The sequence below is a fragment of the Trachypithecus francoisi genome, unplaced genomic scaffold, assembly GCF_009764315.1.
Source record: "Trachypithecus francoisi isolate TF-2019V2 unplaced genomic scaffold, Tfra_2.0 Lachesis_group2, whole genome shotgun sequence".
NCBI lineage: Eukaryota > Metazoa > Chordata > Mammalia > Primates > Cercopithecidae > Trachypithecus > Trachypithecus francoisi.
The window spans coordinates 151,133,232-151,157,257 of record NW_022681465.1 but is presented as its reverse complement, the minus strand read 5'-3'; the positions used below and the strand labels follow the sequence as shown (position 1 = coordinate 151,157,257).

General features: G+C 41.3%; 2 protein-coding genes across 2 annotated transcripts; both read left to right on the top strand.

Annotated features, from left to right (window-relative positions):
• The first annotated feature begins 13,490 nt into the window (after positions 1-13,490).
• On the top strand, positions 13,491-17,848 carry LOC117065720 (protocadherin beta-2). Its single transcript, XM_033180905.1, has one exon. It carries the CDS (start codon positions 13,949-13,951, stop codon positions 16,343-16,345), a length of 2,397 nt encoding a protein of 798 aa, XP_033036796.1. The 5' UTR covers positions 13,491-13,948; the 3' UTR covers positions 16,346-17,848.
• Positions 17,849-18,206: 358 nt separating this feature from the next.
• On the top strand, positions 18,207-22,973 carry PCDHB3 (protocadherin beta 3). The gene has a single exon (XM_033180907.1). It carries the CDS (start codon positions 19,806-19,808, stop codon positions 22,194-22,196), a length of 2,391 nt encoding a protein of 796 aa, XP_033036798.1. The 5' UTR covers positions 18,207-19,805; the 3' UTR covers positions 22,197-22,973.
• The last annotated feature ends 1,053 nt before the right edge of the window (positions 22,974-24,026 follow it).

Genomic DNA, 24,026 nt, shown 5'->3' with positions numbered 1-24,026 from the left:
TGCTATATTAAAATTCCATGAAAGAGAAGATAGAACAAGAAAAGAAAGTGTGTAGGGTATACAAAATTAAGAAGCTTGAATATGTAAAGGATAAATAAGGAGTCCCCAAAGGGATTAAAAGGGAATGGGTAGAGAGAAAAAATTTCAAGAGTGTGCTGTCACAGGAGTCAGAAGAGAGTGTTTCAAGAAGGACGGAATAGTGGACTATGTTTAATGTTACTGAAAGTTCAAATGAGAGGAGAATGAAAGTACTGGATTTGGCATTATGGAAGTGAATTAATGAACACTTTTAGTGTTGAATTGTAAAAGTTTAAGGAGAGACTGAGGAATTGAGGAAGTATTGTCAGTACGTGTAAAAAATCTTTTCAAGAAGCTTGAATATTTAAGAAATTCATAGAAATGAGATGGTAGCTGAAAGGAAGTGTGGGACCCTGGTAAGTTTGTTTTCACCTTTTGTTTTGTTTTGTTTTGTTTTTTTGAGACAGTTTCACTCTGTCACCTAGGCTGGAGTGCAGTGGCGTGATTTCAGCCAACTGCAACCTCTGCCTCCTGGGTTCAATCAATTCTTGTGCCTCAGCCTTCCGAGTAGCGGGGATTATAGGCGCATGCCACCATGCCCAGCTGATTTTTTGCATTTTTAGTAGAGACAGGGTTTCACCTTGTTGCCCAGGCAAGTCTTGAACTCTTGAGCTCAAGCAGTTCGCCCACCTAAGCCTTCCAAAGTGCTAGGATTATAGGTGTGAGCCACCATGCCCAGCTTCTGGCAAGATTTTTAAGTTGGATGATAAGATCAAATAATTCATTGAAAAGAGAGAGTTTGAATATGCAGAAATTAATTCATATTCAACAAAGGTGAAACTGTGAGTGAAATTCTCATAACTTACGATGTGCTTAAAGGTTCTAAATTTTTGCATAAAGAAGAATGTGCTGCATGTTCCATTGAGGTAAGGGAGAAAGATAATAGAGTGTAGTGTAGGAGTCATTTAGACTTATATTTGTTTGTAGGAGTAAACCAGACAATGTAGAGAAGTTCTTGTTTTCATAGTATTACACTAATAACAGTTAACATTTATGAGGTACCATGATGCTCTATGCTCTGAGCTGAGCATGTCATAAGTGCTGTTTCTTTTTCTTTTCTTTCTTTTTTTTTTTTTGAGATGGAGTCTCGCTCTGCCGCCAGGCTGGAGTGCAGTGGCACGATCTCGGTTCACTGCAATCTCGGCCTCCTGGGTTCAAATGATTCCCACCTGCCTCAGCCTCCTAAGTAGCTGGGACCACAGGTGCGCACCACCACACCTGGCTAATTTTTTGTATTTTAGAAGAGATAGGGTTTCATCATGTTGGCCAGGATGGTCTGAATCTCCCGATCTCATGATCTGCCCACCTCAGCCTCCTAGAGTGCTGGAATTACAGGTGTGAACCACCACGCCCGGTCTGCACTGTTTCATTTAATTGTCACAACTTCATGAAGGAGAGAACACCATTATATCCATAATTTTTTTCAGATGAGAAAGCAGAAGTTTGGAGAGATTAAATAATTTTCCTAATTTAGTATATGTGAAGAAGCAGAGCCAGGACTTGAATATGAATCTTAATACTTAACATCATAAAGTTTTTTGTTTTTTTTTTTTTGAGACAGAGTCTTGCTCTGTTCCCCAGGCTGAAGTGCAGTGGTGCAATCTTGGCTTGGCTTACTGAAGCCTTCTGCCTCCTGGGTTCCAGCGATTCTCCTGCCTCAGACTCCTGGGTAGCTGGGATTACAGGTGCATGCCACCATGCCTGGCTAATTTTTGTATTTTTAGTAGAGACGGGGTTTCATCATGTTGGCCAGGCTGGTCTCAAACTCCTGACCTCAGGTGATCCGCCCACCTTGGCTTCCCAAAGTGCTGGGATTACAGGCCTGAGACACCGTGCCCAGCCAACATCATAAAGTCTTAATCATCACTTTAAATATTTCCTTAAGATATTACTAACTCAAGCTGCAGAGTTTTCCTTTAAACTGGGAATGTGAGCCAAGTTCAAACAGAAAAAAGAGGCCTATTCATACCTTTTTTTTTTTTTTTTTTTGAGACGGAGTCTTGATGTGTCAGCCAGGCTGGAGTGCTGTGGCGTGATCTCAGCTCACTGCAACCTCCACCTCCTGGATTCAAGCAATTCTCCTGCCTCAGCCTCCCAAGTAGCTGGGACTACAAGCGTGCGCCACCATACGCGGTTGTTTTGTATTTTTAGTAGAGAAGGGGTTTCACCATGTGGGCCAGGCTGGTTTCCAACTCCTGACCTCAAGTGATCCGTCCACCTCGGCCTCCCAAAGTGCTGGGATTACAGGCGTGAACCACCACTCCCGGCCCTATCCCTAGTCTTTTAATTGTCATCCCTTGACACTTCATACAGGGCTCTGTGATGTTGACTGACTGACTGGAAGACTGCAACCCCCACATGGGCCGTCATGTTCATTCACATCATTTGAAAAAAAATCTTGTTTCCTGCAAAATCAGAAATACTTTATCTGCAGTAGAAGATCATTTCAATAGGTTTGTGTTTAAGTTGGCACCATAAAATTAAACTTAGTTCAAACCTCACCTCCTCTGAGAATCTTCCTGATACCTCACTTCTGTTCTTACTTAAGTATCCCTTTTTAGTACCTGATAGTGCCTATGCAAATCACCCTGAGTCACCTTTTTAATATTCTAACCTCCTGAGGTGTAGGCACCAGGCTTTACTCAACTTTATACCCCCAGTGTTTTTTACAGTGCTTGAATATAATCTGTGTGTAAAAAATACCTGCGAAGAATTAATCAGTTCAATGAATTCATGGCCAAATGACTGGCTTGATTGAAATGGAAGAAATCCAATTCGGTTCCTCTCAAAGGAAATCTCACAGCTGATATTAGGATAATAAACAATTAACCATTGTTTTTGTTCACATTAAGTGAACTAAATATTGGAGAAGTAATTAAAACTCAAGAGGTGAGAATTCCGCCACTAGATGTGAATATGAACAGACTTTGACAGTTTCTGCAGGAAAGCGCTCTACAGACCAGATTTTCAGTTCGGACGCCTGGTGGCACTACAGGCTAAAAGGTAGTAGTAGGAGGAGCCCTGCATTTGCCTGCAGACTCCATCTTAGAAAAGACAAAATCTGAAAGGTGCTGGAACAGATACGAGATGGAAAACGTCCGCAGCGAGCTCAGATTTTAGAGCTTTCTTCAAATGAATGGGGACTACACAAATGTTTGGAAGTCTTACAGGACTTCCGAAGACTTCATTTACTAAGGGCAATGCACTCAGAGGATATACAGGAAATTGTGCGAGAAAAAATCGCAGAAAACGCAAGTGGTGGGTTTTCATTTTCTTCCCGGGAGTAGCGCAGGCGGCCCAGGAAAAGGAAAACTGCTTTTTTATAGTCAGGGTTTCTGGAGATCGGCGCTGGCGGCGGAAAAGGGAGCGGCGGGAGAAAAGACGGGAGCAAGATAGTTTCCAAAGAGACCAAATAACATTTTAGATGGACCCACAGAAGAGCCCTTACTCTCAAGTAGAAAACTTGACCTATAGGAGCCCTGTATTTCCAAGTATTACCTGTATAATTTTTTTTTTTTGTCTTTTGTCTTTTGAGAAAAATCTGTGTCTGAAGTGTAACCGTTTCCTCCTTTGAAAAATTCTTCTGAATGTTCCAGAATGTGCACCAGGAACATGCATGAGGTTTGGGTGAATTTTCCATCATTGGAAACTACACACTCATTTTCAATTTCCATTTTCACAATAATGTGCTGTGCAATATTGGGCTAAGTAATTTGTCCATACGTGTGAAAAAATCGCTGGATGAACCACAACCCAAGGTAAGTTTAACTCTCCCAGAGAAGAATTGTAGATATTTGAGACCTCCTAGGTCCAAGTCATGACAATCTTTGAGATGCAGGTCTCACAGCAACCTGGATATAATAGTCTCGGCTGAAGATTTAGTCTGAGTAAATAATTATGAATTGGCTCTCAGAATTCTCCAGGCTCACTGAATTCTGCAACCTCCGGAGAGCATTTTAAATGCTAGCAGAACATTTTAAATACCACTGATACCCCATGCATCATAAGCATCCACTGCAAGAGAATTACCAGGCAATTTCAGTGCCACTTGGCAAATATTCAGGCAATTAACAGCAGAAATAGTTTCAGAAATAGTTTCTTCATGTGAAGGACGGTGGAAGACAATGCCATTGGATGACAGTTACATAGAATTGGTCATATTGACACTTATCTGCCTCATCCTGGAGCACTTCTGGAAAGACTTCATCTGCTTAAGAACCATAATCTCAGCACCCTGAGATAAAAACAAAACAAAACAAAAGCCTTGATCCTTCCTACCAGAGTTTCCTTTTCATTGGATATTTAAAATATTCCATAGTCTGACAACCTAATAATGCAGGCCAGAAAAGACAGCTACACACAACATCACTTTATTTCCAATGAAATTAGATTCCAGGAAGCTCAAAGCAAGACAGTAGGTAGAGACAGCTATCATCTTTGGCATTCTTCCTTTTGGATTCTGGATAAAAGGTAGAGAAAAACAGCACCATTTTGAATGTTTTGGTTCTTTTATGGCTCAATTTCCATCGTGTTTTTTTCCTGAAGCATAGCTAATTGTTTATTAATAGTTAACAGATATTGACGGCTTAGCTATTTTTATCTTTTTATCTATCTCACAAAGGTCTATTTAGAAGCTAGTAGTGTATTTCCTCTTTATTGTTAAGCACAGAAAAGGAATGCATTTTTTTCTGCTCATGCCTACTTTCCTTTGATCTTTCTCAAAGGTAAATTACCCGTAAAACTTTGAGTAGACTGTCCTAGCAGATATTCTGAAGCTTGACAAGGAAACTCATCCCACTTCAATCCATAAAATGATAGTCTTCATAACTTCTCAAAGAAGGTCAAGCTATTTATTTTAAAGTCATCTTTTGCTTTTCTTGATATTTCGTAAATGGTGGCTGACAAGTTGTGATAGTCTACTTTTCAGCAGGACTGGTCTCCATTTACTTAGTTTAAGTAACTATTTACTTGATTACTATTATTAATATATGGTTTTAACTTTTTATTTGAAATAGTCATTTGATGATTTTGGTGATATTGATGACCACGAAATCAAATGCAGATGTACAACTACAAGAGAAAAAAACTGTAGAAATAAATGTCTTCTTCATTATTTAAGGCATAAATCAACTTAGTTGCTGTGTAGCTTATTTATGTCAATGTTAAATTTGTGTTCGTTAATTTTTACTAAGTTTTCTTATTAAACATCAAAAATGATTAATTCTTTGGCAATTAATATCACAGCATATCCAGTACGTTAAATGTCATGTAAAATAGACTGACAAAACAATCTTATCTTTTTTTCTTCATGTCAGTGTTTAATACTCTCCCATATGGTTTACAAAAATTAAAGAATATACAACAGAATATGCCTCAAATAAGACCTATTTGTTGATATTTAATATATTTATGATAGTTGCTCCAAAAATGAAAACAGACATTATTCAATACACTGGATAATAATGACATAAATACAAAGTGTTTGATATTTTCATTGGCCTTTCTCAAATACTTTTTTTCTTTCTAGAGAGTTTAATACACTAAGCGGTGGCAGGGGAGGGGAGCGCGGTCCTGTAATGGCACTGCAGGCTCAAATGGTGGTTAAAGCAGATTGCAAATACAGTGCTGTATGTTTCATATTATATTACCTTGTCTGTGAAAGTTGTATTGGATGCCTAAGATTCTGGTGGCATAAGTAATAGAAACATTAGGGTGATCAGAGTTTCTGCAGGACCATATTTGCTGGAAGGTGTTAGAAGAAGGAATAATGTAATACTTAAAGCCCAGTCTAAAACAAAGTATGATTCTGTTTTACTAGGCCTGTACCATTCAGGATACTGAACTGCAGAATTCTGTTCCAGAGCTGCTGGAGAGTGGTTCCTTCATTGCTAATTTTGCAGAGATTTGGGCCTTAGGATGGGGAACTTGAGAGGTGCGGGGAGTGAGAGGGTAACTCATGTTTCTATGGATTAAAAAAAAACCCAGCATTTTCAAATCAAAAGACTGAGGAATGGGTACTAAATAGAAATTGGATCCGTCTGTGAGTCTCAGAGCACCTTTGAAAAATGTAACTCATTTGAGTTACTTACTTGCCTTGAGAAAGGTAACTTGGAAAAATGAGTTACATTTTAACAGAGTACCTTGGACTCACAGATATAGCCATTCACTAGTGTGTATTACTGGATCTAGGAATGCTGCAAAAAATCAAGGAGAGCATCTTGTGGAGACCATATAGATGGCAGAACATGTAGACAGAGCAGTATTCATAAGTATATTTTGAATCCTAATTCCCATGTCTTCTCTTCTGTTTGTTTAGAGAATGGTGGCAGGAAATATCCTGAATGAGGATGGGCAGTTTTCTCAATGGAAAGAAATGGGTTGAGGTTAATTTAACTATCATGATATTGGATGGTGGGTCACCACATAGATCCAAATCTGCATTGGTCTTCACCAAAGTTGTTGGTTGTCAGTGATTTTACTCAGCTGTAATATACAGTAGTTCAGTACAGTAATCCCAGAAAAAAAGTTTTTCCTTCCTGGTTATCACTTTTCTGTCAGGAATTTGGATATAAGATATAATAGAAAACTATCTTTAAGATTTTACTGGGCTACTGAAGACTTAATGAAAACTTTAATAAGACATTTACATTGGTATAAAAGTACCAAAAGCAAACCCATCATGCAAACCCATAAATTCCAAGGCTATACTAATCTACAGTGTGGATTCTAGGATCATCAGTAATTAAAGACTCTGGAAAATGTAACTTCTTGATGTAAAAGACAGTCCACTCCTAATCATCATGTCATCATTATGAACTGGGTCCCAAGGAGCCATATCTGCCTTTAGACCATATCTGCTGTTTCCTGTGTTTCAGATCCAGACCACAGAAAAAAATAGATATTTTGGCTTCATAATATCACCCTCCCTTCACCCTAAAGCCTTCAATAGAGGTAGAATAAAGACAAGTACAATTCTATGATCACTGCCAGAGATCTGGAGTTACCATAAGCTGGAAGGAAACAATATAACCAGGTCTTCATTTTCACCAAACTGCCTCTACACTTATCAAGTGTGAAAACACAGCCCTAAAGTGTGCATTGTAGCAGCACACTGCAATAGACAGAGACTTAGAAAAACACCCAAGTAACTTATTTGCTTCTGGTTTCCCAGGATGTGCAGTACTCCATGACAGTGGACACAAATCATCTGTTTGTAAGGCCCTTAAGAGTCAAGTTCTGTATGAGAGAAACAAACACTAGTACAATGAGCTAGCAGCATGGTGTTGGTGTGGTTGGTAATATTTGATGGCAATGGCAGTTCCCCTTTGTGTTATATTTAATGCAGAACAGATTATGTGATGTTCAAGATGGTGGCAGTAGAAGGAGACTAGGTCTGGAAGATCTTCATGTCCTATCAGTTACTCAAAGACTTGAGTCTCCATCTGCATAGCATGTTAGCCCAAGACTGGGAAGTGTGCACACCAGATTTGTGAGTGATGGTAATCTAGCCAATCATAGACTTCAGGTTATGGTCAAGGACACTGAGATGCCACCTGTGTACTCCGGAGTAAGACAACAACTGCTACTGGTACAACTGCTCCTGGTCAGCTGTTTCTGTCAGCTCTACTGGCTACATCTTGACAGACCTCAGGAATATGGGGTCTGTCACTTAGATTCCTCACTTAGCATTTATTTGGTCATAACTATGGTTTTAGTATTCCTTTGTTCTCTTGTCAGCCTGCTCCTTTTCACAGTAGATGTTCAAATAATTACTCTGATATGAAAATATATATTATAATTTTCAAGTATTTCCTTATATTTCTTTAGCATATCTAAATTGATTATGCTTTGTATTTTGTAGTCAGAGTTTCAGGTTTCTTCCCCTCACCCCATATTCTTTGCCCTCTCTAGACATTTGGACTTCTTCATTATTTCCTAATTTTCGATAGTGTATTTAGCCATATTTTCTTTTTTCTTTCTTTCTTTCTTTTCTTTTTTTTTTTTTTTTTTTTTGAGACAGAGTCTCGCTCTGTCGCCCAGGCTGGAGTGCAGTGGCGCGATCTCGGCTCACAGCAAGCTCCGCCTCCCGAGTTCACGCCATTCTCCTGCCTCAGCCTCCCGTGTAGCTGGGACTACAGCGCCCGCCACCACGCCCAGCTAATTTTTTGTATTTTTAGTAGAGACGGGGTTTCACCTTGATAGCTAGGATGGTCTCGATCTCCTGACCTCGTGATCCACCCGCCTCGGCCTCCCAAAGTGCTGGGATTACAGGGGTGAGCCCCCACGCCCGGTCCGTATTTTCTTTTAAAGTAAAATTTCAATAGTGATCTTAGTGAAAATTCAATCATCTACCAGATTACCTAAACCCGATTTAAGTTTTAGCCTATTTTAATCATAAAAAAAGGTCTGAGATTTTTGGAAGAGGTCTACCTCTACTCTCTCATCTCTATTTCCATCTATATCTGTCTATCTAACTTTATCTGCAGTCCTGGTCAAGATTTTTATTTTCAAGGGGACAGATTGTCCTAATAGACTCTGATGGTTCTCCTTAAACAAAATTGGGCAAGATTCTTGTGCAGGTATCACTTTTAAAACCTTTTCTTGCTTATTTGTCCTGTGGGAAGAGAATAAACAACACCATTTCCCCTTTTTGAGTGGCATTTATTTCATGTTTCATTTGCTTGTTTGTTGTGGTTTTTGTTGTTTGAGACAGGGTGTCGCTCTGTCACCCAGGCTGGATGGAGTTCAGTGGTGTGATCTCGGCTTACTGCAACCTCTGCCTCCAGGGCTCAAGTGATATTACCACCCTAGCCCCCCCAAGTAGCTGGGACTATGGGCGTGAGCCACCACATCTGGCTGATTTTTTTGTTTTGGTAGACATGGAGTTTTGCTACATTGCCCAGGCTGGTCTCCAACTCCTGGACTCAAGCAATCCACCCATCTTGGACTCCCAAAGTGCTGGGATTACAGGTGTGAGCCACCACGTCTAGCCGACCTTTATTTTGAAATCTTGTTTGCTTGAGCTTCATGAAATGTATGTTTTGATAGATTTGGGAAAACTTATTTGTATCCTCAATAAGACAAAAGTAAATTAGTCGAATATGCCAATTTCCCCCCTAGATTAGTGTAATAAACTATGCCAGAACACTCCCTTCTCATCCTAGAATATTTCTCTCATATTTTCTGTAGAGTCTTAGTGTTAGATCACTGAAAACACCTCCTTCTTCTGCCATCTTATGGCTAAGTAAAGCCAGCTTATGGGCAGAAGGCATTGAAAAGCTGAAGATCCCTCTCTATTTAAAGAGGGATACTAGTGGGGATAATATCTCCCTATCATTTGGTACTATCTTTGATAGGAAAATGGTCATGTAAATCCCTTTGACTACCCTTTCTCTTAATTCTTGTAATTTTCATCTCATGGCAGTCAAAAGATCAAATCACCCTTTCATCCCAAAAAGAGAGGCTTAATTATGACAGATACTTGAACAATGTGTTCTTATTTATTTTTTGAATGGCTGTACTTTTGTAATAAGACTGTAATGATTTGCTTTCATTTTTTAGTGTTTTTGAAAATATTTTTCTATTCCTATATATAAAATTATTTGTGTAATATTTTAATATGTTAGATTTTATTGAAACGAATCTTCAAAATTGTGAAAGTGACTCCTAGGATAATGGCTCTGCTTGTGCAGCATATGAAAAGTAAAGCCAAACCTAAGAAATTAAACCTATTGTAATAACATAATTTTTAAATTATGTAATAGATTCCCTCATTACAATAAATTTACTATATGTAAACATGATATTTCATTCAGACTTAAAAATATGCTATAAATTCTAATCTAATATATATGATTCCTTATTAAAGGAGATTAAGAAAATAAGAGCATTTGTAAAGAAGGAAGGTGTATTCTCATCAAGGTTTAAGAAAATAAATGATTTAAAATAGCATAGCAGATATAATGCATTTAAAGCTAGAAACCCATATACAAATATAAAATATTGGTGTTGGTTATATCATTTTTGAAAAAGAGAAGCTTTTATTTCTAGGTGTGTTAATAGCATTGAAATGAAAGATGGGTAAAACCTTCTGAATTGTGAGGACACATGACAACATGAGAGGTTTTAAAATTTTTTTTCACAATAAAACCTAATGTGTTCTTGGTTATTGTATCCTCTGAAGTATCTTAGATATTAAGTTTTCTATTCTCCCGCTTGTGAGAGGAGCAAGATTATGTTATTTTCTTCATATTACCTATTTTCCTCTCCTTTATCTTATCTCAAATTAACCACAACTGCTTTAGTTCAGAAAACCTGTCCAAAGGAAATAGCCATATACCTGGTTAAATGTAAAATTTCAAGTAACCTTCCAGTTATAACCTGCCTGTATGATATAACTGATCTTCATGACATCTATTTCGGACCCTAATTAGGTTTTGCAGCTTATATAAAAAGCTGTTTTTAAAAACTTGGGCCTTGGATACTATTCACCTCAATGAATTTGTTTAATGCTCAATGTCAATGAATTAAAATATTTTGAATTATTATAACATCCATATAAAAGTAATAGTCATGAAAAGCAAAAACTAATATCAGCAGGTAGAGATAGGCATGTTTTCTAAATGTTAAGAAAGGGAAACTGTGATTATCCTTTTTTTGGCAGTTACAGAGGATAAATGAGAGCTTTTTAAAATATTATGCTATTGTTACATTTAATAAATAATCCAGTCCAGTTTTCTGAAAATACAGGGGATAGAAGAACAGGTTAAGTGATACCATGAAGAAACAATCAGATTCAGAATGTAGGACATCCTACAAAACAACTAGTCTGGACACTTCAGAAATTTAATGTCATTAAAGATGGGAGACTATTCTAGAGTAAATAGATCTAACACCCAAATACCATTATCAAAGTTGGTTGAAAAAGTTTCTAAGACATTCCTTATAACAAATAGTTAAAAAAGTAAGTGCATTTGTTGAAGGAACTTGAATGAATGTGAATTCTTATCAAAATTGAGGAAAAGATAATGGAAAGACAGTGAAATTTGATTGGGACTGGATTTTAGATAACATTGTAGAATTTTTTCAAATTTTCTTAAGTATGATAGTAGCATTATGATTATATGAGATAATATTGTAATTATGTGATATCTGCTGAAATATTTAGAGGTGAAATATGCTGTCTGCAAGTTACTTTCATATGAGTCAGCAGAAAAGCAGGTGTGTGTGCAGAATAAGATAGAATAAATATGGTAAAACAAACAATTGTTAATTTGGATGGAGGTTAGAGTTGTAGTTTGTGTAGAGTTGTTTTTTTTGTTGTTTTTGTTTGTTTGTTTGTTTGTTTTGAGACGGAGTCTCGCTCTGTCGCCCAGGCTGGAGTGCAGTGGCTGGATCTCAGCTCACTGTAAGCTCTGCCTCCTGGGTTCACACCATTCTCCTGCCTCAGCCTCCCGAGCAGCTGGGACCACAGGCGCCAGCCACCTTGCCCGGCTAGTTTTTTGTATTTTTTTTTTTTTTAGTGGAGACGGGGTTTCACCGTGTTAGCCAGGATGGTCTCGATCTCCTGACCTCGTGATCCACCCGTCTCGGCCTCCCAAAGTGCTGGGATTACAGGCTTGCGCCACCGCGCCTGGCCTGTGTATAGTTGTTTTAACTTTTCTATATATTTAATTTTTTTCTTCATCCCCCAATTTTTTAACCCAATGGATCTTTTAGAGACACATCCTAATATTTATTATTATCATCATCATTATTATTTTGAAATGGAGTCTCACTTTGTCACCAGGCGTGGAGTGCAATGGCATGATCTTGGCTCACTGCAACCTCCGCCTCCCGGGTTCAAGTGCTTCTCCTGCCTCAGCCTCCCAAGTAACTGGGATTACAGGCACCCATCACCACGCCTGGCTAATTGTTTTTTGTATTTTTAGTAGAGATGGGGTTTCACCAGGTTGGCCAGGATAGTTTTGATCTCTTGACCTCGTGATCTGCCCGCCTCGGCTTCCCAAAGTAAAATTATTTTTTAAAGCAGCCTTAGGTTTTACAGAAAATTGAGCAAACAGTACAAATAGTTCCCCTTACATACCGATTTTCTCCCACTCAAAGTTTCCCTGTTATCAAAATCTTGCTTTACTGTGGTACATTTGTTACAATTGATGAGCCAATACTGGTAAATTATTAATTAAATTTCATAGTTTAGTGTTCACTCTTTGTGTTGTATAGTTCTGTGGATTTTGACAACTGCATAATGTCATGTATCTACCATTATAGTATCGTAAAGTCCCCGGTGTTAACCTCTTCATTCCCCCTCCCTCTTCTTACTAGCTACCCACTGATCTTTTTTTTTTTTTTTGAGGCGGAGTCTCGCTCTGTCGCCCAGGCTGGAGTGCAGTGGCCGGATCTCAGCTCACTGTAAGCTCTGCCTCCTGGGTTCACACCATTCTCCTGCCTCAGCCTCCCGAGCAGCTGGGACCACAGGCGCCAGCCACCTTGCCCGGCTAGTTTTTTGTATTTTTAGTAGAGACGGGGTTTCACCGTGTTAGCCAGGATGGTCTCGATCTCCTGACCTCGTGATCCGCCCGCCTCGGCCTCCCAAAGTGCTGGGATTACAGGCTTGAGCCACCGCGCCCGGCCTACCCACTGATCTTTTAAGTGTCTCTGTAATTTAGCCTTTTTCAGAGTATCATGTAATTGAAATTATACAGTATCATTTCCTTTTCAGACTGGATTCTTTCACTGAGAAATATGCATTTAAGTTTCCTTCGTGTCATTCTGTGGCTTGATAACTTATTTCTTTATATTAACATTAAAAAAAACCCCAAAGAGACAGAAAATTTAAAAAACCTAACAACAAACAACGACATATACACCTTGTTTGGAAGCAGATGGAAGAAACCATCACTGGAAATACATTTTTAAAGATAATTGGGGAAACTGGAATATTTACTGGCTATTTAATATTATGCAGTTGCTCTTAACTTTACTAGATGTGGTAATTGAATTGAGGTTATGTTGAAAGTTCTCCTAGGCATTAGAAAGGAAAATAATATTGATACATTTACAAGAAGAAGATATCTGGCTGCTCTTGGAGAGTTTCATGAGGCTCAGACACATCAAAGTTCAGGGAAATGTGAAGCGGGAGCAGTGCAAAGAAAGAAGTATGAGTAAGGAGACTATTTCAGTGCCCATTAAAATACTCTTATTTGGATTCTGTGCTTTTCCTGGGTCTCTGTGTTTTTCGGTTGGGTTTGAGTGTGATGATGGTAACCTAACCACCACTGAGTTGCACACATGCCCAAACTCTTAATAAAAATAGAACTTTCTTAGTCTAAGCCTTTTTTCTGAAGCATGCTAGGACTGAGATCACTCCCTTCCAGGTTCTGAAATTTATTTTTTCCAGTTTGAAAAACAAAAAAACAAAAAACGCTTGGATCTGTGAGGGAACTGAAGTGAAGATTTATTTATTCTTGCCATGTCTCTATGGGTGCAATGAAGAGCCTTTCGAAACGCCAATAAGACTTCGGTATATTGAGAGACACTACTTGAAAATACTCAATTTCTATTGCCGTCAGCCTGAAAGAAAGCACTGGGATTTTCTTAGTTTAGGAGAAAACAAATACTCGGAAGAGACGCGGGGTGGCGCTGCAGCCTTAGAAGTAGCAGAAACAAAGCACCCAGCCGACGCTCCTTCACCCAGATACTCAACTAAAGAAGCAGCAAGCAGGAAGAGGAGGCTTTCTAAGGAGGTCGCTCGGGGAAATCCGGGCCCTAGGATTGTCCGCTCATCCCAGTATCAGCGAGATACGGGGAGATAGAGTCAGCGACAACCTGAGCCCGAGCTGGAGCAGGTTTGGTGTGAGACCAGAAGGCAATGGAGGCCGGAGAGGGGAAGGAGCGCGTTCTGAAACAAAGGCAAGTCCTGATATTCTTTGTTTTGCTGGGCATAGCTCAGGCTAGTTCCCAGCCTAGGCACTACTCAGTGGCCGAGGAAACGGAGAGTGGCTCCTTTGTGGCCAATTTGTTAAAAGACCTGGGGCTGGAGATAGGAGAACTTGCTGTGAGGGGGGCCAGGGTCGTTTCCAAAGGAAAAAAAATGCATTTGCAGTTCGATAAGCAGACCGGGGATTTGTTGTTAAATGAGAAATTGGACCGGGAGGAGCTGTGCGGCCCCACAGAGCCCTGTGTCTTACCTTTCCAGGTGTTACTAGAAAATCCCTTGCAGTTTTTTCAGGCGGAGCTACGGATTAGGGACATAAATGATCATTCCCCAGTTTTCCTAGACAAAGAAATACTTTTGAAAATTCCAGAAAGTATCACTCCTGGATCTACTTTCTTAATAGAACGTGCCCAGGACTTGGATGTAGGAACCAACAGTCTCCAAAATTACACAATCAGTCCAAATTTCCACTTCCATCTTAATTTACAAGACAGTCTCGATGGCATAATATTACCACAGCTGGTGCTGAACAGAGCCCTGGATCGCGAGGAGCAGCCTGAGATCAGGTTAACCCTCACAGCGCTAGATGGCGGGACTCCACCCAGGTCCAGCACGGCCCTGGTACGGATTGAAGTTATGGACATCAATGACAACGTCCCAGAGTTTACAAAGCTGCTCTATGAGGTGCAGATCCCGGAGGACAGCCCTATTGGATCCCAGGTTGCCATCGTCTCTGCCAGGGATTTAGACATTGGAACTAATGGAGAAATATCTTATGCATTTTCCCAAGCGTCTGAAGACATTCGCAAAACGTTCCAATTAAGTGCAAAATCGGGAGAACTCCTTTTAAGACAGAAACTGGATTTCGAATCCATCCAGACGTACACAGTAAATATTCAGGCGACAGATGGTGGGGGCCTATCTGGAACTTGTGTGGTATTTGTCCAAGTGATGGATTTGAATGACAATCCTCCGGAACTGACTATGTCGACACTTATTAATCAGATCCCAGAAAACTTGCACGACACCCTCATTGCTGTATTCAGCGTTTCAGATCCTGACTCCGGAGACAACGGAAGGACAGTGTGCTCCATCCAAGATGATCTTCCTTTTTTATTGAAACCTTCTGTTGAGAACTTTTACACTCTGGTGATAAGCACAGCTCTGGACCGGGAGACCAGATCCGAATACAACATCACCATCACTGTCACCGACTTGGGGACACCCAGGCTGAAAATCGAGCACAACATAACCATGCTGGTCTCCGACGTCAATGACAACGCCCCCGCCTTCACCCAAACCTCCTACACTCTGTTCGTCCGCGAAAACAACAGCCCCGCCCTGCACATCGGCAGCGTCAGCGCCACAGACAGAGACTCAGGCACCAACGCCCAGGTCACCTACTCGCTGCTGCCACCCCAGGACCCGCACCTGCCCCTCGCCTCCCTGGTCTCCATCAACGCAGATAACGGCCACCTGTTCGCCCTCAGGTCGCTGGACTACGAGGCCCTGCAGGCGTTCGAGTTCCGCGTGGGCGCTGCAGACCACGGCTCCCCGGCGCTGAGCAGCGAGGCGCTGGTGCGCGTGCTGGTGCTGGACGCCAACGACAACTCGCCCTTCGTGTTGTACCCGCTGCAGAACGGCTCCGCGCCCTGCACCGAGCTGGTGCCCCGGGCGGCCGAGCCGGGCTACCTGGTGACCAAGGTGGTGGCGGTGGACGGCGACTCGGGCCAGAACGCCTGGCTGTCGTACCAGCTGCTCAAGGCCACGGAGCCCGGGCTGTTCGGCGTGTGGGCGCACAATGGCGAGGTGCGCACCTCCAGGCTGCTGAGCGAGCGCGATGCGGCCAAGCACAGGCTAGTGGTGCTGGTCAAGGACAATGGCGAGCCTCCGCGCTCGGCCAGCGCCACGGTGCACGTGCTCCTGGTGGATGGATTCTCCCAGCCCTACCTGCCGCTCCCAGAGGCGGCCCCGGCCCAGGCCCAGGCCGACTCTCTCACCGTCTACCTGGTGGTGGCGTTGGCCTCAGTGTCGTCGCTCTTCCTCTTGTCGGTGCTCCTGTTCGTGGCGGTGCGGTTGTGCAGGAGGAGCAGGGAGGCCTCGGTGGGTCGCTGCTCGGTGCCCGAGGGTCCCTTTGCAGGGCATCTGGTGGACGTGAGCGGCACCGGGACCCTGTCCCAGAGCTACCGGTACGAAGTGTGTCTGACTGGAGGCTCCGGGACAAAAGAGTTCAAGTTCCTGAAGCCAATTATCCCCAATTTCGTTGCTCAGGGTGCAGAGAGGGTTAGTGAGGCAAATCCCAGTTTCAGGAAGAGCTTTGAATTCAGTTAAGTGTTAATAAGGATCTACTGAGGCTAGTCTCATTTAATTTGTGGAAAGTCCTTTTTCACTGCTTTGCCCATTGGAGGTGTCTCCTTTTATTAGAACGTAACTATCTTATTCCAATTCTATGCATATTACTGGTATTTATAAAGTATGAGTTTTTGCGGTATAATGAATGTAAATTTTCTTTGTATTCTAATTGTTCGTTAGTTTCATTGCAATTTAATTGCATTTAAAGTGTAAATTTTGTATTTTCAGAAATCTTTAAGTTAGAGCATCTTTTCCAGACCTCACAGTCCATGGTCCTAGATAATTTTGAAGTCCTACATTTGAAAATATTTGTTATCATTACATGAGTTATATTTTCCAGCCCAGAATATATGTGTTTGTTATATCCTCTTAGGCTAGTGTAAATTCTATCCTATGAATTCACATTGGCTAACCCTTTAAATAGGTATATTTATGAATAATATAGCAAGCACCGTCCTTACATTTTTCAATATATGTACTTTTTTTTTTTTTTTTTTGAGATGGAGTTTTGCTCTTGTTGCCCAGGCTGGAGTGGAGTGCAGTGGCGCAATCTCGGCTTGCTGCAACCTCTGCCTCCCAGGTTCAAGCGATTCTCCTGCCTCAGCCTCCCAAGTAGCTGGGATTACAGACATGAGTCATTATGCCCGGCTAATTTTGTATTTGTAGTAGAGACAGGGTTTCTCCATGTTGGTCAGGCTGGTCTTGAACTCCTGACCTCAGGTGATCTGCCCACTTCAGCCTCCCAAAGTGCTGGATTAAGGGCATGAGCCACCGCCCCCAGGCCCAATATATATACTTCTTAAAATATTGACATATAAAAAGTATTAATCTTTAGAGATTGTAAGAATTCTAACTGTTGGATTCTACAAGGCATTAACATCGTAAGTGCTCTAATAAATTTTTGTCAAAAATTAATCATTAATATTCTAAAATGTAGATAAATAATACACGTCTAGCAGTTTTCAAAGTCATGCTAATGCATCATGCTTTCTCTTTCAAAGAGCTTTTTAAGAGCCCTCTGCTTATTCCAGTCCCCCCCTTTAAAATCTTTTAAAATTATTAATAACCTATTAACATTGAGCACTTCAGTAAAATCCAAAAAATATGAGGGAGTACATGTCTTTGTCCTTGACCTTTAGAAACCTCAAATATAGCTTGGTATTGCTGTTTTTAACATTTTCTGGAGCATTTAGGATTCACTTAGAAATAAGCCTTTTGGGAGAAAAATGTATCTAGCACCACTCACTTTTTTTCCACTAGCTACTTCTATTTTTCCCCCTTTCATTTCCCTAGACTTCTCAATGCTTTTTTATAAAGGTGCTTGAGTTCTGTTTCTCAACAGCTCCCTCATTTATTGCATGATTCACATAGTCACTGGAACATTCTAGGTTCTTAATAAAATTTTTGCATGATTGAAAGAGAGAAAAGTATTTTACCTGTGATATATTGATATTTAAATAAACTAAAACACTTAAAGGAAAACATTTTGCTGGAGCCAAATACTCTTCGGTGTACAATGAATTACAATTTTTTTTATTAATTGAATTGGTCACCGTTGTTCAAACATGCAGTTATCATTCTGTTGTTGCTTTCCTTCAACATATTTTTCCTTTTTCTCTTAATGCTTAAATTGAGCCTCTTCTCCTGTCCACTGGCTTAAGAAATACAGATGAAATTGTGGTTTTTAATTTTGTTACTTAAATTTCCTTCCATAGTTCCCTAAATGACTCACCCAACTGTTTTCATTTCTTGCCGTTTACTTTCTGATCCATACATTAAAGCAAATCTTAATTCTTAATGTTACTCAGTCTATCTTTACATTTTTATATGATTTTTACATACATTTGAATGAGCTTTCCTATTAAAATTGTAATATTAACTTTGAAGGTCTTGTTTTGAGATTAGCAGTGGGGTAGAGCGCTGTGTTGGTATCAAAAGTCTCTGATCAACCAACTCATTACCTGTAGGATTTTGGATAAGTCACAAAGTTTCTCTTCTTCTACCCCAAATGATAACAGGTATTTGAATAGCTTGCAGTTATACTCAATATAAAGACATAAAAGTGAAATTGCTATTATTTTTAGTATCACTAGTATTAAGAGCAAACATTCTTGATAATTGTGTAGAAGTACAAAAGAGGCCACATTGAACACATATTTGCATTGTTTTATTTCTCTACCAACAACCTTGCAATGGCTTCCTTTTGTTCTCAGAATAAAATCCAAGCACCCATTATTTGGCCTTGGTTTACCTTTTCAGCCTTCCTTTCCACTTACTCTTGAGACATTAAGTTTTGTATTCACTGTCCTTCATTCATTATCTCTTAATAGCTATGCTTCGCTCTCTCAGGGCCTTCACACATTCTACAGTCTTAGCTTGGCACACTTCTCCTATTTCATGTTTCAGATTAAATGGTGCACCTTGGGGGAAACTTTCTTAATCACTCTCCATTAACGTAGGTCCCCATATTGCATACTTTCAGTGCACTCAGTACCTTTTCTATGTAGCACTTTTCACACTGTTTAAACATCTGTTTAAAGACTGTACACCCACTAGGTGGAAAATTGTTATAAGATATACAGACATTGTCTTGTTACCACCACTTGCCTAACTTCTACAGACTCAACAATTATCTGTGGAAACAAGCTAATACAGATGAAATGAATAATTGTAAATTTGCTCTGAAATAAGAAGAGAAAGCATTTTAAGTGTTCCTTGAGCGTGATAATGTGGAAGAAATTAGGCATTTGTAGCCCTCCGGATCCACCTCTGACATGATGTATTTTCCTTTTTACCACCTTGCAGGAGGGAGGTGTCTTTTCCTTTTATTTTTCTGGTATAGGCAATTCGGACTCATTTCACAAAGTTTAGAAAAAAAAGAAAAACATAAATAGAATAGTGAAGCATGCTATCATCTAGAGGAAAAATCTTTTGAAGTTTGTGTGTAATTATTACAGAAGGGGAGGGGTAAGCTAGTGTCTGTACACTTCCGCTAAATTATGTAAATGAGGACTCTACCGGGAAGAATCGCTGCTCTTAGATAAGAGCGCATTTTATTTCCCTAGATTGCACGTATTTAATTCATATAACATGAGAAACTCCTCCAGTAGCGTCAACCAGGGTTGATAAGAATAAACGATAAAGCAAAACAAAAACACCTTCTCCAAGATTTTGAAACTGCAAGTGAACGCATGGTGGCGCTGTTGACTAAGAAGGCGAATTAAACCACCGGCATTGTGCATGCTTGGTGACGCACGGATCCAGTGTGGTAAACCAGGGGTTGTGAGCCCCGACAGATTTTTGAGTCAGCAAGTCTGAGCCTCTGGAAAGGTTTATTGACTAGGCCGTCTGCAAAGGTTGTGGGTCAAAAGACTGTTTCCCAGCGCTGTCTGAGGTTCAGCTTGGAGACATTCCCAAGAAAAGCGTGACGGAAAGTGCAATGGAGGCGGGAGGAGAGCGATTTCTTATACAAAGGCAAGTCCTGCTTCTCTTTGTTTTTCTGGGAGGGTCTCTGGCTGGGTTCGAGTCAAGACGCTATTCTGTGGCTGAGGAAAAAGAGAAGGGGTTTTTAATAGCCAACCTAGCAAAGGATCTGGGGCTAAGGGTAGAGGAACTGGCCGCGAGGGGAGCCCAAGTTGTGTCCAAAGGGAACAAACAGCATTTTCAGCTCAGTCATCAGACAGGTGATTTGCTTCTGAATGAGAAATTGGACCGGGAGGAGCTATGCGGCCCCACAGAACCATGCATACTGTATTTTCAGATATTACTGCAAAACCCTTTGCAGTTTGTTACAAACGAGCTCCATATCATAGATGTAAATGACCATTCTCCAGTGTTCTTTGAAAATGAAATGGATCTGAAAATCCTAGAAAGCACTCTACCAGGAGCAGTAATTCCTTTGGGAAATGCTGAGGACTTGGATGTGGGAAGAAACAGCCTCCAAAACTACACTATCACTCCGAATTCCCATTTCCACGTACTCACTCGCAGTCGTAGGGACGGAACAAAGTACCCGGAACTAGTACTGGATAAAGCGCTGGATCGGGAGGAGCAGCCTGAGCTCAGCTTAACGCTCACTGCGCTGGACGGCGGCACTCCCCCTCGGTCTGGGACAGCCCAGATAAACATCCAGGTCTTAGATATAAACGACAATGCACCAGAATTTGCACAGCCGCTCTATGAGGTTGCAGTTCTAGAGAATACCCCCGTTAACTCTGTCATTGTCACAGTCTTGGCTTCTGATTTAGATACAGGAAGTTTTGGGACAATATCATACGCATTTTTTCATGCTTCTGAAGAAATTCGCAAAACTTTTCAGCTAAATCCCGTTACTGGTGATATGCAACTAGTCAAATATTTGAATTTTGAAGCGATTAATAGTTATGAAGTCGACATCGAGGCCAAGGATGGCGGAGGCCTATCCGGAAAGTCTACAGTCATAGTCCAGGTGGTTGATGTCAACGACAACCCACCGGAACTGACCTTGTCTTCAGTAAACAGCCCTATCCCCGAGAACTCGGCAGAGACTGTACTGGCTGTTTTCAGTGTTTCTGATCTAGACTCTGGAGACAACGGAAGAGTGGTGTGTTCCATTGAGAACAATCTCCCCTTCGTCCTGAAACCATCCGTAGAGAATTTTTACACCCTCATATCAGAAGGCGCACTGGATAGAGAGACCAGATCCGAGTACAACATCACCATCACCGTCACTGATTTGGGGACACCCAGGCTGAAAACCAAGTACAACATAACCGTGCTGGTCTCCGACGTCAATGACAACGCCCCCGCCTTCACCCAAACCTCCTACACCCTGTTCGTCCGCGAAAACAACAGCCCCGCCCTGCACATCGGCAGCGTCAGCGCCACAGACAGAGACTCAGGCACCAACGCCCAGGTCACCTACTCGCTGCTGCCACCCCAGGACCCGCACCTGCCCCTCGCCTCCCTGGTCTCCATCAACGCGGACAACGGCCACCTGTTTGCCCTCCGATCGCTGGACTACGAGGCCCTGCGGGAGTTCGAGTTCCGCGTGGGCGCCACAGACCGCGGCTCCCCGGCGCTGAGCAGCGAGGCGCTGGTGCGCGTGCTGGTGCTGGACGCCAACGACAACTCGCCCTTCGTGCTGTACCCGCTGCAGAATGGCTCCGCGCCCTGCACCGAGCTGGTGCCCCGGGCGGCCGAGCCGGGCTACCTGGTGACCAAGGTGGTGGCGGTGGACGGCGACTCGGGCCAGAACGCCTGGCTGTCGTACCAGCTGCTCAAGGCTACGGAGCCCGGGCTGTTCGGTGTGTGGGCGCGCAATGGCGAGGTGCGCACCTCCAGGCTGCTGAGCGAGCGCGACGCAGCCAAGCACAGGCTGGTGGTGCTGGTCAAGGACAATGGCGAGCCTCCGCGTTCTGCCACCGCCACGCTACACTTGCTCCTGGTGGACGGCTTCTCCCAGCGCTTCCTGCCGCTCCCAGAGGCGGCCCCGGCCCAGGCCCAGGCCGACTCTCTCACCGTCTACCTGGTGGTGGCGTTGGCCTCAGTGTCGTCGCTCTTCCTCTTGTCGGTGCTCCTGTTCGTGGCGATGCGGCTGTGCAGGAGGAGCAGGGAGGCCTCAGTGGGTCGCTGCTCGGTGCCCGAGGGCCTCTTTCCAGGGCATCTGGTGGACGTGAGCGGCACCGAGACCCTGTCCCAGAGCTACCGGTACGAAGTGTGTCTGACTGGAGGCTCCGGGACAAAAGAGTTCAAGTTCCTGAAGCCAATTATCCCCAATTTCGTTGCTCAGGGTGCAGAGAGGGTTAGTGAGGCAAATCCCAGTTTCAGGAAGAGCTTTGAATTCAGTTAAGTGTTAATAAGGATCTACTGAGCTTCGTCTCAGTTAATCTGTGGAAAGTCCTTTTTTACTGCTTTACCTATTGGAGAATTCTCTTTTGGTATGGTTCAAGGCAAGTAAGAAGAGTAGAGCAAAATTTCAAATCCAGGGATGGCTTAGGTTTCATTAACAGAACTGGAAAATAGTTGTTTGGCTCTGAATGTTTTGTATTTCAATCAAGAATCCTTAGTCGATAGAACATTTTGTTTATATATTGATTCTACTTTTTCTGTAGTTAATCCATGCATACTCTCCTTTCATCCTAGCTTGCCAACGCAGTCTTAATTCGCCTTCTTTTTTCTAAAGGGGAGTAAAAAGGAATTCATTATCTTTTAATAGTGATTTCAAATAGCTAATTAAAATAACTCCTTTCAATTTTTATATTATAAAGCAATGTAGAGTTCCAAACCACCAATTTTATAATTTCCCTTGTTGAATGTATTCACATAATGTGTTGTATAATATGCCCAAAGCAGCTTTGTCTATGGTTAACGAAGTTTTGAGAATAGACAAGAATGTGTTTTCTTTAATTTATAGTAATATATCATCTTTTTAGGGATGTAGTACTCAAATGAAAGTAATTTAGTTCATTTTCTGTGTTGACATTTGCAATTAATATTTCAATATTTTATGTGCTTATATTGGCCAAAATATGGACACAAATATAGACTAATATGGATAATTACCCTTTGAAGTTTGTCTAAAGTGTGTTCATGATGACTGAGGAAAAAAATTAAACCTATGCCATTTTAAAAACTGAGTGTTCTTTTCCATTTGACACAAAAACATTGTTTAGTAAGACATCTGGTGGAATGACAATTATTTATTTCATAAATTCTGAGATATAAGTGTTATCAATCTGAGAGCCAATTTTTAATTTCAAGAAAATACATGGGTATATGATATCTAAATGCTTCATGGTAAAAGTGATATCCTATCCAGTCCTACTTTATAATTAATACCTACTTGCCACTTGTATGGTGATATAGGAGAAAGATACTTTCTTTTTTTCCTGTCTTGGTTCCCTCCTTCAGATTTTAACCTGATATGATTTAGGATTATGTATGATCTTTCTGGGATAGGAACTGTCCATCCATATCAGCATCCTGCCTCCTACAATGTAATTAAAAGAAGATGTACAAGAATAGAAAGTTCTAAAAAGGAGAAGGCAATATCGTTGTGAAACTCTAAATTAGCTACAACAAAGAATAAAATCTGGAAGCAACCAAAACATTGAATCTTATGGTTATCCTGAGTAAAATAAAAAAACTTATTTTAAGCAACAAAATATTTAGCTCCTAATTAGGAAATTGTATTAGGAAAAAATTAATTTTCTTCTTATAAGCATTTCCTTATCCACAGAACATCTATATATCTTCCTAGGAATTAAATACTCGTGACTAGAGAAAAGAGAATTTCTCAAAGATTTTAAAAATTCCCCAAAAAGCAAGAGTTTAAGATTGACATGCTTTCAAACATGTGCTAAAGTGTAGTTATTATCACATTTAAGTGGTATCATTTTATGTAACTAAGCATCAAATGCATAAACCCTTTTTAAAAAATCTTTTGAGACAGGGTCTTACTCTGTTGCCCAGGCTGGAATGCAGTGGTACAATCATGGCTCACTGCAGTCTCAGTCTCCTGGGCTCAAGGGATCTGACCACTTCAGCCTCCAGAGTAGCTGGGACGACAGGTGTGTGCCACCACACTCAGCTATTTAACAACAGCAAAAAATTTATTTGTAGAAATGGGGTTTCTCCATGTTGCCCAGGTTGGTCTGGAACTCCTGTGCTCCAGGTATCC

Excerpts from the sequence above, each read along its gene's own strand:
- LOC117065720 (XM_033180905.1), top strand. The coding sequence starts at position 13,949 with ATGGAGGCCGGAGAGGGGAAGGAGCGCGTTCTGAAACAAAGGCAAGTC.
- PCDHB3 (XM_033180907.1), top strand. The coding sequence starts at position 19,806 with ATGGAGGCGGGAGGAGAGCGATTTCTTATACAAAGGCAAGTCCTGCTT.